This window comes from Sminthopsis crassicaudata, chromosome 3 (genome assembly GCF_048593235.1).
Source record: "Sminthopsis crassicaudata isolate SCR6 chromosome 3, ASM4859323v1, whole genome shotgun sequence".
NCBI lineage: Eukaryota > Metazoa > Chordata > Mammalia > Dasyuromorphia > Dasyuridae > Sminthopsis > Sminthopsis crassicaudata.
Window position 1 is genome coordinate 148,863,158 of NC_133619.1, and position 14,623 is coordinate 148,877,780.

General features: G+C 30.3%; 1 protein-coding gene across 4 annotated transcripts in view; it reads right to left on the reverse strand.

Annotated features, from left to right (window-relative positions):
• UGGT2 (UDP-glucose glycoprotein glucosyltransferase 2) overlaps positions 1–14,623 on the reverse strand; it is a 197,451-nt gene that overhangs the window by 144,911 nt on the left and 37,917 nt on the right. For 3 of the 4 annotated variants that reach the window (XM_074299372.1, XM_074299374.1, XM_074299373.1), the window contains 3 exons: positions 8,199–8,373; positions 3,305–3,401; positions 2,009–2,081 (listed from right to left, as the gene is read on the reverse strand). In XM_074299372.1, the coding sequence (XP_074155473.1) occupies positions 2,009–2,081; positions 3,305–3,401; positions 8,199–8,373 (345 nt within the window). Of the gene's footprint in view, positions 1–2,008; positions 2,082–3,304; positions 3,402–8,198; positions 8,374–8,666; positions 8,755–14,623 lie in introns of those variants that run through there. The other variant, XM_074299375.1, reaches the window with a different exon arrangement.

Below are 14,623 nucleotides of genomic sequence, written 5' to 3' on the forward strand. Positions count from 1 at the left end.
ATTTACAAAAAAAATACAAGCATTTCCCAGATGAAGAAGAAATCAAGTTATCTATATTCATATGAAAAAATGCTTGAAATCCCAGCTTCTTAAAGTGTGGTTTGCAATGTCATATAAGGTCTTCTAAATGAATGTGAGGATAGCAAAATTATAATTTATTATTATCAGTAATTGTTTTATATACCTATATGCCCAGTATTACATAAAAATTTATTGAACAAAAAGAGGTTGTGAGTGAAAAAAGTTTAAGAAAGCGCTGCTTTAAATCATTTTTAATGTTTAACCTATATCTGCTTGCTTATAATCTTAGGGAAGTAGAAATGGAAGGAGGGAGAGATGAATAGAATTTGGAACTCAAAACTTAAAAAAAATTCTTAAAATTTTAAAAATTGATTTAACATGTAACTGGAGGGGGGAGAAATAAAATATATTAATTTTTTAAAATGACAATATTATCTAAATTAATTATTTAATCAGTACCATAACTATGAAGTTACCAATTAAGAACTTTTTAGAGCCAGAAAAAAATGATGAAGTTCATCTGGAAAAAAATGATCAAGAAATCAAAGAATATTAAATAAACACTGTTGGTGAAGCTATGAATTAGTCTAACCGAACTGGAGAACAATTTGAAACTATGCCCAGAGCGCTATAAAACTGGACATAGTCTTTGATTGAGGAATACTGCTACTAGGTTTATACTCAAAAGAGATCAAAGAAAAAGACTCATATGTACAAAAATATTTATAGCGGAAATTTTTGCATTGCTGAGGAAGGAAACGGAAAACATTCATCAACTGGGGAATGGTTATAGTAAATGAATGTGATGGATTGTCATTATACTGAAAGAAATATAAAGAGGAAGGTTTCAACAAAAACTTGGAAGACATATTGCCCAATGAAGAGTGAAGTGAGCTAATCTCTAAAATTCTTTTCAATTTTAAGAAGGCTAATCTTAGGATATTTTTTAAAAAAATATTTAAAAATGAATCAATTACAAAAGGATGTTGTTCACACTCTGACAAATGATGGCTTAATTATAGTATGATAATTTAATAATGGCTACCTTTTATAGAGGACAGCTAGGTAGTGCAATGGATAGAATGCTAGATCTGGAGTCAGAAAGACATCTTCCTGATTCCAAATCTGACCTCAGATACTTACCAACTCTGTGATTCTGGGCAAGTCACTAAACTCTACCTCAGTTTTCTCATCTGCAAAATCAGCTGGAGAAGGAAATGCCAATTCACTCCAGTATCTTTGCCAAAAAAATCCCAAATGGATCATCAGACATGACTAAAATAATTGAACTAAATCATAGCGCATTTCCTCTCAAAATAATATGACATGATAACTATTTTTAAAGAGAATCTAAAAAATTAATTGTAAATCTCAACTTTATTTTGTTGAAAGAAAAGTCTAAGTGTACAAGAAATAGCATGGTTTGACTATGTTTGATATTTATATTATTGTTAGTCTGATAATTTTATCATATAGTAGGTATAGGTATAGTAGGAAACTTTTTCTCTTAATTAACCATAAATGAAGTCAACAAAAACATAACTAATAAAAATTCAAAGGAAAAAGTTCATATAAAATAACTGCCCAAAGCAAAATTATGTATGGCACTATTACTTGCAAATTAACCTACAGTATATTTTTTATAAATTACTGTAATCAGTTCAAACTTTTAAATGGTATATATAAAGGTAATTACATCATTTTTGCCTTCTCAATGATTAAAATGTTTCTGAAATTTTAAATATACATTTCACAGTCCACAGTTTATGTAACTTTGAAAAGAATTTTAAAATAACAAATTAACTAAGAATATTAATTACAGTTTCCATACATGGCAAATTCTAGTTCATACATTAATCTCTTGCTAACAGAAAGCAAATTAAATTCCATGGTTTTTGAATGGTCTGATTACTTTCTCTTTCATCTTAAAAGAGTTAATCTGAAAAAAAAAACCAAAAAGTTGATTTTGAAAGTTGGGTTGACTTACTTCAATTTTTCAAAGAGAAATCCTTGCACTTCAGTTGGTTCATTATCATCCTCAATCACTGTATTATTCATAGCTGTATATATTGAGCAGAGGAAGAAAATGTAGAATATTTTAGTGTTTACCATAATCAACTTCAAAGAATACTTATTACAAAAATTACAGACAAACTTATGGTTAAAATAGAAGCACAATTAAAATGCAGTCAGAATCAACAAGTGACTATATGTAACACTAAAAAGTGAAGGTACTCAAAGATGACATTAAGGGTATAAGCATGACTGATTAGGAAAATGGTTATATAATTGAAAGAGAAGGAATAAACGTTTTAGGGGGAAAGATGAATAATTCAGTGTTAGACAAAAAGATCTGGAGGTACTAACTGGACAACAAGATTGAGAGAAGTAGATAGTTGAAAGTGTGATTTGGAGGCTTAGAAGAAAGATTGTCAGTACTAAAGATGTATTTTGAGGGTTCTTTGTATAGAAATCATGTTTGAAATATAGGGAATTCAATAAGGAAACCAAAAGAGAGGGCTCCAGAGTGAATAAAAGAGTTATTGACAAAGCCTGGGGTATTGATACACTGAGGGAGCCATAGAATAAGGAGTCAATGAAAGAAATTGTATGCAAAGTCAGTATAAGTTAAGTGTGACATAACAGTGGGGGAAAAAAAAAAAAAAAAGAAAGTTAATCCTTGGCTAGACTGCATTAAGATATAATATTCTGAATAAGGGAAGTGATAGTCCCCTTGCAAATTGTTCTGGTCAGAGCATTATTATGAATATCATGTTCATTTCTTAACCCCATATTTTAGGAAGACATTAACAAGCTGAGCAAAAGTGAGCAGCTATTCAAGGAAGTAAGGTTGTTTATTTAGCTTGGAAGAGGGAACTCTAAGAAAAGATGTAGTCATTGTCTAAATGTTAATTGATGGTGATAACTCAATTTGAGGGAAACAATTTATAATATGAGAATTAATATTCTTTTAGCCATCAATCAAATATATGTAAAGAATATCCAAAGTGTACCAACTAGGTAAATTAGAGCATCACTTAAAGCACACTTAAATAGAGTAACATGCTGGATAAGTTCCCACTTTATCATGAAATTTTTGATAATTTATCAGAAAATGTTCAATAAGTTAAACAATAAAATTCCCCCACCTATTCATTACATACTTCTTTGTTTTCCTTCACTATCTCAGCTTATACCTCAAACACTATTTTCCCTAAAAATGAGCATATTTAGGATCTGATAACCATAAAAACTCTGCTATTAGTATTAGAAATGAACCTACCTTTAACCTGTGTATCATCCAGTGCTTTGTATTCAGTACTCTTAATTGCAAGTTCCACACCATATCCAGATAAGTTCATTTTCCTAGAGCCTAGTTTCTGTTTTTAAAAAAATAAGTTTATGAACAAAAAAGCTAAAATTATTTCTTCTTGTGAAAAGCATATGATTTCTGTGATTATTAGATAATTTTTATGATTATTAAAGAAATACCCTAGGATATAGTTTAAATTTTGAAAACACATATAACAAAGAAGCATAAAAAAGAAACTGAAACTAAAATAAGCCCTAATATATGTACATATCACATATATATATATATATATATATGTCAAGTCAAAATATTATAAGTTTATAGTGTATTTGTGCTGTTTAGTAAATTCTAACATAAAAGTGTGATAACCTTATCAGTTTTTATCCCTATGACATCTGAAAAAAAATTTTAAACAAAAATATGGATCTTCTCAACCCATTAACATACCAGTTTTTTCAAATTTTTCCTTCGTGAGTTTGTTACTAATTTAAGATGTTGCAATAATAAATAGGACTAATGATAAATATAAGAATTATAAGAAAAATAATAATGTTCTTCTGAGAATCTATAATTCTTTCATGCTAAACCCCAAACAACTTTATATCTAAAGATTGCTAAAACACTATGAGAGTTGGTTTCAGAGTATAGAATACCTGGGTTCTCAATGTGTTCAAATCCTGTCTCTGATATATACTGGTTTGTGTCCCAGCTAGCCTGCTAAGTCTTTAATTTGGAGGGCAGCTGCTGATCTGCAAAGGTAGAAGTTTTTGGAGTTCCACATATCAATGAAATAAGTCTAGTATATATATAAGAGATAGAAGCAAAGATGGAGATGTGTCTGTATATATGTAATTTAAAGAATCCTTTGATTGTTTTCAGATCACTAGTATGTTATTTAAATAATATGGCTCACTTGCTTAAATTGCAGATAAAAGTTAAATTTTATTGATGGATTTGATATGAGGGACAAAAGATTCAAATAAAAGATAATTTTTGCTCTAAGAATAGCTAATATGATGGCAAGTGATATTTCTTACCACTTACATTGAGTTTGAAGTAATTATGTTTATCTATTTCTCTCAATTTGAAAAATACATATAATATTCCATAAAATTATATCTACTACTGTTCCAAACAAAATTTTATTTTTAAAAAAATTCATCTTTTGTGACAAGATAATTATATAAATATGTATGCATATATTGGATTTAACATATATTTCTACCATGTTTAACATATATTGGACCACTTGCCATTTAGACAAGGGGCAGGGGAAAAGGGGAGAAAATCAGAATACAAGGTTTTGCAAGGGCTAATGTTGAATAATTGTCCACACATATGTTTTGAAAAATAAAGAAGCTTTAATAAAGGAAAAATAATTCAGTAGTATATTGTTAAATACAAACTAACAGTTTGGACTTAACAATATACTACTGAATTTTTTTTCCTGGAGGTCTCAGGATCAGCCAGAGTTAGGATAAGTAAAAGTCCTTGGTCTTTAGGGGGAGAAGCAGGCAAACTGCCAGGAGTTTTGCCAAAGATCTCTTCTTGATTTTGGAGTCCAGAATCTCCACCTTTCTCCTCCTCATCCTGCTGCCAAGTGAATCTCTGGCCTCTGTCACCCCACCCTGATCTAATCCTTGCCTAAGATTATCTTAACCCCAAAGATTGAGCCAGCACAGAGTAGTGAGAAGGGCCATTTTTCCAAGCATATACAATATACAACAATAGAGTCATTGTTGAATAGGTAATTAGCTTTAAGAGATTGGTTGTCTGATTCAAGTGTACCTTTTCATAGTTTCAGCCCTTTATAATCTGTTTTTTTCCAATTACATGTAAACATAGTTTTCCAGCATTCATTTTTTGGGTAAAATTTTGAGTTCTAAATCCAAACAAAATTTTCTAAAGGGTCATAAATTAGAATAATAAAATCCAATTCTATCTTAGGATGATATAAAATCATAAGTAACATTTGTTTTAGGCACTAAATTTTCTCATTTTAGCAACTTAGAGAAAAATGAAATCTAATAGGAGACCTCCAAGTCCCTTCGAATTCTAACTTTTTGATTTTATGATAGTAATCCATTGTTATCTCCAAGTCAAATACACTAGTAACAGCCTAGATGGTAAGCTAAATTTAATCCTCAGTACATTTTTGGCCATATACTTCCTTAAAGGGAGTAGTATGTATGGCTTTCTCTTTCATCAGGTAAGGTTCATTTAGCAATCCTATCCTTTAATATAAAGACAGCAGTGTGTTGTCATTCTCTCAAAACCCTCTTTCCTTCTCAAGAAGCTTCCTGCTTCTGAAATCTGTTCCCCCTCTCCCAGTTACCAAAAGGTACTTGTCAGACATTCTTAAATATCTTTATCTTTATGCATTGTCAATGGAACAGAGATACAGACTATGAGTACATTGGCACAGGAAACTTTATTGACCAACACTTTCTTTATAACTTATGCCCTACGAGGAACAGGTTATAATCAGCCTCATCATAAGAGTGAAATATGCAGACAAATACTTAGTGATCCTGCCCACATCTGAGATATAATTTGTCAGTTTCTCAAACTATCTATAAAACTGTTAGGCACATGCTATATTAGAAGATAGGATGTGTGAAAACTGCTTTATTTATAATTTTAGTAATCTGATGAAAGTGAATTTTTAAAAGTTTCTAACTTATTATTTTATTTAAGAATACATTTAAAGAGGCTATTCAAAAAAGTCAATCAAATGATAAAATCAAAATTCTGGTTAAAAGCAACACATGCTGTGTTGTTAATCATTTTAAAAATAGAATGTTACTTCTGGAGAACAATGTGGAACTATGCCCAAAGGGCTATTAAACTGTGAGTACCCTTTGATCCAGCAGTGTCTCTACTGAGTCTATATCCCAAAAATATAGGAAAAATATCCTAAAAAAAGGATTCTAAAAAAATATCCAAAAAAGGAAAAAGGGCCCACATGTGCAAAAATGTTTGTAGCAACCCTTTTGTAGTGGCAAGGAACTAGAAATTGAGTGGATGCCTATCAGTGGGGGAATGGCTGAATAAGTTATGCTATATGAATGTAATGAAATATTATTTTGATTATTATGATCTAATATTTGAACTGTAAGTTTATATTTGTAACCCCTAATATTTAGCCTGTTGAATGGAGAGATAAACAATCTTTCATACATTTTCCTACTTCTTTCTCCATATTAGGCATGGGGAATGATGCAGGGATTGGTGGTAAAAATTCAGGAGAGACTTCATTAAATAGCATGACCTGAGCTGGGCTGTTAAAGAAAGTAAAGATTATAAGAGGCAGAAGTGAAAGGGGCACATACCCTAGGCACTAGCTACTCGAATTTATTAAGTGGAAGAGTAACATAGTCAAACCTGTGTTTTAGAAAGATAATGGAGAATGGATTAGAAAGAGGATAGAAAGATGATGTCAGTCATAAATAATAGTACTCAATAACTTAAAATTTTACTGATTTAGACAAATTAATGGGTAAAATTTGCTTAAATATTTTAAAGAAATTCACCTTTATTAATTTCATATATATATATATATATATATATATGTACATATATATATATATGTCTCTAGAACAAGATAATAGTTACCTAACAGAAGTCCTTATGATATTTACTTAAGTATAAAAATGATTAATATTATTTGTTATTATTTATGTTCTTAGTACATCAATATCTATTCAAGACTTTCATCTATGTACTATAGAAAACTAACTTTCTATTAAAATGGCATTATTAGCTTACAAGATTAAGACTTTTAAAACAAAGGTATCTTTTAATAAACTTTATTTTCTATTTAATGATTTCATTAAATAGTAATATTTTCTAGAAAAAGACCATGCTATATATTCCTAGATGTTATCAAATAGTGAAAGAAGGTACATGATAAATTCTGTAACATAAAAAATGTTAAAAGGCAATGTTCTCAAATAATAAGAAAATTAGGACTAGCTTCCTTGGTCTATATTATAAAAATAAGCTATAATTCTTATTTAATTATTTTGTTTAACAGTTCTATGCTGTTTGAATTGAATATGACCTTGCTAATGTCTACTTGAGTATATCAAGACTGTGAGATCAAGAAATGTTCAGTCTTTACTGACACAGGTGTTGCGGAATGAGATAAATTGGAGGCAGAGGGAAGAGGAGAGAGGTCAGATAATACAACTGCCTCTGAGTCTCTTTGTATCATCATCATCATTCTCTCACATGAATAAAACCATTCTACATGTCTGAGTTAGACCTCCAGCAGCCACTGGTAGGTGGCTGTCTTATCACAACAGTATATGACAAAACAAAAACAAAAATCTTGGATTCATTTTTGTATGTGAGATATATAGATGCATATACATATATATATACACACACACACATATGTATCTTTATATAGAGAGAAACAGAGAGAGGAAGGAAAGAGGGAGAGGTGAGGAAAGAGGGAAAGGAAAGGAGGGGAGGGGAGAGAAGAAGTGAAAAGAAGGGAGGAGAGGAGAGACCGTTTGAATTGTATATCATTGCTAAATGTGTAATTGTGGCCCTATAACTATCTTATATTCATATAGAACTTTAAGTTTGTAAACCACTTCACAAATATTATTTCATTTTACTCTCACAATAAAGCAGAGGAAATAGGTACTATTACTATCACCATTTTCATATGGGAAAATTGAGAAAAACAAAAGTGACAATTTAAGTATCTTATAGCCACATTTGAACTCAGATTTTCCTGAATTTAGGTTCAGAATCTATGCCACCTACCTATAAGTACTTCATAATTTATATATATAATATATATATACATTATTTTAATAGTCATATTGAACTTTACATAAAAATAGTATACCTGAATAAAATGTCGGAAAACATACAGAATTTCTCCTTTTTGAGCTTTCTCAGAAAGAATTTTGTGAAATTTATTGAAGTCTTTAGTACCCATTTCTGCATAAAGTATGATCACTGGTAGGTTCTCAGTAACTGTGGGGTATTTATGATCTCCTTTAAATAAATATGGCCTAGGCCTAAAAAGGAAAAGAAAAAACACATTTTAGTAAGGATATACAATAAATAGTATGTAAGAGATACTGACCAGTGTCTATCTTCAAGTGTCTAGCTAGTATACTGGAAGGCAGACATTGATCTAAATTTTCTTGTCTCTTGCCTTTCCCCACTGAGTAAATCTTTCCTGGAATCTGCTCCAAACCACTTGAGATTGCCCTAATGTTCCAATTTGGAACTTCATTTATTTTCTATGTCCCTACTACTTAATTACCTGAGGAAAGAATTAATGTGTCCTAAAAAGAGAAAAATGTACCTGTTAAGATATTTTTCCTTGGTTAACTTCTCCTTTCCAGAATAAGGAGTAGAGGGCTGATACAGATCCCTAAGGCCCTAAAGTGCACCTAAATTAAAATAAATGAGAAAAGTCTCTTACTACATTGTTCTCCAGCCTTGCCTATAGATAGTTAGTTGTTTCTGCTACCTTTTACTTTTTCTTTTGATCAATTCAACTCACTTTTACAAACAATTACTAAGCATTTACTTTTTTTCAATGTATTATAGCATCTGATTTCAAGAAGCTTATGATCTAACTGGAAATCAGCCATATAAAAAGCTAAAATAAAAGGTAAGATAAGTATATGAGAAGTATTAAAACTTTTGTTCAAGAGATTCCAGAGGGAAGTTAGATAACTGGGGATATGCCTTCAAGGCAGAAACACTTGAAGGAAAGATTTCAATAGATAATGGACATGAGCAAATAAGAACAAAAGGGGAGAAGATCATTCTAAGTATAGAAAACATGGTTTACAAAGACACAAAGGTAGGAGATAAGATAAGATTTGTAACAATTGTTTGTCTAATTTAAGTGTAACCTACAATTCATAGAATTACATGTTAAGTACATGAAGTAGGACACAGCAAATATGGCTATAATAGAATAATTTTCAAATTCATTATTATTCAATAGAACATAAACATCAATTTTTCAATTAAAGTTTAGCAATGCTAAAAAATAACAGAGATAATGATAATAGTAATTACAGCTAACATTTATATAGTGCTTTAAGGTTTATAAAATCCTTTACAAATATTAGCTCATTTCATGACCCTTAGAAGGCAGGTGCTACTATTTTTCCTATTTTGTTGATGAGGAAAGAGACAGAGGTTAAATGACTTCCCTAGGGTTATATAAGTTAATATAATTTGTCTCTAAGACTGGGTTTGAACTTGGGTCTTCCTGACTCCAAGTCCAGCACTCTATTCACTGTGCTACCCAGACATCAAAATAAAAAGGCTTTAAATTTATTGCAGTTCTGAAATGAAATTTTTTATTAAAAAGTTATAAAGGGGCCTGATGCTTTCAGTTTAACTGAACTGAAAGATTCCATCTGTGGATTTAATGTTTGTGTCTTCTGAGAGAGTATTATGAAGAGATTATGAAATAATCTTTAAGTAACATTAAAATAACTGTTGGTGTTTCCTCAAGCTTTTCAGAAAGCTAACTTAAGAAGATGAGAGAAAATACTATCCATGCCATCATTTTTAAATGCTGAGGAACTTAATAAATCTAAACTACTTAACTTCTTCACAAAAATATATTTTCCTCATTTCTATGAGGAAAAAATGTTTAATTGATAATTAGGAAGATGAAATAATTCTAATTCTGTGAAAGAAATATGAACATACAGTAATACATGTTGCATAACAGTTAAATATAGTTCTATATGATCTTGCTTTCATACTCTTAGATATTGAAAAAAAAAAAGTCTTACAGCTCTGAAATACCTAAAAGGATGAAAACTAGATCATACTATATTAAAAACTACCATATAAAAAGGAAGAAGACAAGAAAAAAAGGAAATCACTATTAATTTTTTTTTACGGGGAAATCCATTATCACTCATAAGTCTAGGCAAAATGCAAGATAGACACTGCTAAAATAAAATGCAAGATAGACACATAGATTACATTCACACGACAGGAATGTGTTTATCTGTGGCTGCTTTTTAAAAAGGGGGCACACTTCAATCTAATTGGTAAAATAAATATGAACTAAAGTTTTCTAACTTTTAAGTACATGTGAAATTTATTAATTAAATAAATGCTACCAAACTGCTATGAGAGAAATTTCAGCTGGCATTAAAACAACAGAATTACTGATGGAAGTGGAAATCTTCAACATAAAGAAGATCCAACTCACTTCCAGTTGATCAATGATGGACAGAAATAACTACACCCAGAGAAGGAACACTGGGAAGTAATTGTAAATTGTTAGCACTACTGTCTATCTACCCAGGTTACTTATACCTTCGGAAGCTAATACTTAATGTGCAACAAGAAAATGGTATTTACACACATATATTGTATCTAGGTTTTATTGTAACACATGTAAAATGTATGGGATTACCTATCATGGAGGGGAGGGAGTGGAGGGAGGGAGAGGATAATTTGGAAAAATGAATACAAGGGATAATATTATAAAAAAATAAATTAAAAAAACAGAATTATATATATAAAGAGATGCTGTTTAGGAGATTGAGGATTTATTATTTTAAACATATTAAATATTGCCTTTGTAATTCTACTTTAAAATGTTAATGTACTTGTAGACCACATATATATATATATATTTGGGGTACTTTAAAAGTTATAACTGAGAAGATATTACAAGACAGATTTTTAAAAATCAAGATAGATTAAATTACTTTCCCAAAAGTCACACAAAATTAGGATTGGAACTTGGGTTTTCTTACTCCAAATGTACTGTTTTTCCATTGTAAAATTTTCCATTCTCCTTATGTAAAACCTTTTTAGTACACATATAAACTTCACTTCAGATCCACTAAAATTATAACAAAATACAAATCAATAGGGTCTACATAAAATAACTTTTTAAAACCGTATTTATAATCATTGCTAATCATTCACTATTTCATTATTATTCTTTTGGAATTTCATGTACAGAACTCATTTCTACTTATTAATGTTGCTTTGTAACAAATTTTAGCATTTTCTGCATAAAAAGAATTTCTGGTGACAATGGTTTATTTCTATTTCTTTAGCTTCTCACATGATGGCAATTGTTTTGTCTCAAATAAACTCCTATCTGAATGGATACTGGAAACTCATATGGGTAAATAAAAATTCTTTTAAAAATATCTAGGTTTTAATTTAAAGTGGATATGTATACAATTATTTTATTTAAAAGAAAATATAACAATGATTCTGTTTTAAGATATGTAAACACTACAAAATATAATCAAATGTCATACTTATTTTAGTGAAATAATTTTAAAAAAAGTTTTTGGTTGATAGCTGTCTTCCTAACAATACAGCAGAAGCAATTAAAAAATACTAATTATTAACTTAGCTACATAAAGATCTGTGCTTCAGTGAGTTTTAATAAATAAAAGAAAACAATATTACTAATTTTTCTGATATAATCTCAAAATTATTTTATAAAAGAGCAAAAAAAAAATCCAGTCCTTTAAATTACATAATTAACTGTAGTGGAAAAAGAATGATAACCTTGGATTCTGTTAAGATGATCTCTGCCTCTGACACTTTGAATCTCAGTTTCCTCATGTATGAAATGACAGCAACTACAATTTCTTTCCTTATTCCACTTTTACTAATTCTTTTCATATGAAATATTTTCAATTTCGGGTATTGGAGTTAATTTATTTTACCTTATGTAATAACCTCTATTTCTTCTCTGGGTAAGGTTTTTCTCATTACAACCATGAAACCAATCTATTTTTAATCTATGTTGAGTTGTTTCAGTTGTGTCCAAATTTTTATGATCTCATTTGGGGTTTTCTTAACAGAGATACTACAGCATATTACATTTTCTTTTCCAGCTTATTTTACAGATGAGAAACTGAGGCAAAAAGTGATGACAAGGATCCCACAGCTAATAATGTATCTGAAATTAGAATTGAACTTATGAAAATGAGTCTTCCTGACTCCAGGTCCAGTACTCTAACCACTGTACCATCTAACTGTCACCAAACAATCTGATACTGATTAAGTGTGATGGATTAGTGGAATAGATTAGTAAATGACCACAGTAATTTAGTGTTTGATAAACCCAAAGATCCAATTTTGCGAGTAAGAACTAATAAACTGACAAAAATTGCTAGGACAAGTGGAAAGCAGTTTGGAAGAAACTAGACGTAGAGCAAGATCTTACACACTATACTAAGATAAAGTAAAAATAGATAAATGATTTATAGGTAAAGGGCAATACCATAACTGAATCAGGGGAGCATGGAAAATTTTACCTGTCAGAACTATGGATAAGGGAAGAGTTTATGAATGCAGTGGAACATAAGAAGTAAAATGAATTTTAATTAGCTAAAATTAAAAATCTTTTTTGCACAAAAAAACAATGCAATCAAAATTAGAAGAAATACAGGAAGCTGGGGGAAAAATCTTATAGCAAATTTCTTGGATGAAGGCCTCATGCTCAAATATAGAGGAAATTGAGTCAAATTTGAAAAACAAAACAAAACAAAAAAAACCCTAAAACTAAAACCTAAACATATCAAGAGTCATTTCCCTATTGATAAAAGGTTAAATGATATGAATAGGCACTTTTTAAAGAAGAGAAAATAAAGGCTATCAATAGACATTTGAAAAAATGTTCAAAATTATTAATTGAAGAAATTTCTGTTAAAACAACTCTGAGATGTCACTTTACAACTACCAGATTGGTTAACGTTAGAAATGGAAAATGACAAAAACTGAGAATATGGAAAAATTGGGAAATGAATGCATTGTTGGTGAAATTATAAACTTGGCCAGCTCTTCGGGAGAACAATTTGGAACAGTGTCCAAAGGGATTCATTCACGTTGGAAATCTCCAACCCTTGTCTGAACTTCTCTATTTACAGTGAGAGTGCCACTGTCCTTCTAGTCACATAACTTGCAAACTTCATGGCTTACTTGACTCCTCACTCTGGATCTATTCTTTCTTGCTATCTATTGTCCTATATATCTCCTTTCTTTTTGTGGCTTGAGATTTGGAGAAGTCTTGAGAGGGCTCACTGTAATAGATGCTTCTAAAACTTGTCCTTTCAATCTCTTAATTCTTCTTGATGGTCTGTCTTTCAACTTCATCATTCAACGGAAGATGTTTTCTCCAAAATTACCAATGATCTATTTAAAAATATTTTTATAAATTAAATCTTTTTTTTTTCAAGCTATAAAAACCTGTCCTCCATACCTCCCATTTACCCCTCTCCATTGAGAATGTAAGAAAAGCTCCTGTTACAAATATATAGTCAAAAGTAAAACAAATTTCCACATTTTATTTAAAATTATATATGTATGTGTGTGTGTGTATATATATATGTATATACATATATATACACACACATATATAATTCTGCATTCCAAGTCCCCTATCTCTCATAAATTGAGCATGTTCCATCAGTAGTCCTCTGGAATTGTAGTTGCTTTTAGTGCTACAAAAAGTGACCAAATCTTGTACTTTTTACAATACTGGTGTTGCCATACAAATTGTTCTCTCAGTTCTATTAATTTCACTCAATATAGAAGTTCCTATAACTCTTCCCAAGTGTCTATGAAAGAACCCACTTCATGATTGCCTTTTCATTCTTTTCTTCACTACTGTGTATGACTTTCAAAGTGTCTATGCAGCTTTGTTCCTTTCATCAGGAATGCTTTCTTGGAAATTTTCTAGTTCATTAAAGATCAATTTTCCACCCAGTAGGATAATAATTTAGTTTTTCTGGGCAAGTTATTCTTGTTTGTAAGCCTATATAATTTGCCTTCTATAGTATAATTATTTCAAACTCTCTGCTCCTTTATCATAGTGGCTGCTAAATTGTGACCATGGCTCCTTGATTCTTGAATTCTTTCCTTTTTTGGCCCTAAATTTTGGCTATGATGTTTCTGGTTTTTATTTAAGGATTTCTGTCAGAAGATGAAGAGCATATTCCATTTCCACTTTACCCTCTGGTTCTAAAACAGCTGGATGGTTTTTTTTTTTTTTTGAAGATTTTTTTGAAATGTGATATATAGACCCTTTTTTCCTTGTCATGACTTTCATTTTTCTTAAATTTTTTTCTCCTTAGTTTTCTAAAACAATTGTTTTAGCTATGACTTTTGACTTTGAATATTTCTTATCTCAAGGAATCATTTGGTGCATTATAATTTTTAGGGAATTTGTTGCTTGGGCAAAATTTTGAACCTCTGTACCAAAACTATGAATTTCTATTCCAATTCTTTTTTCCATAGCTCTCA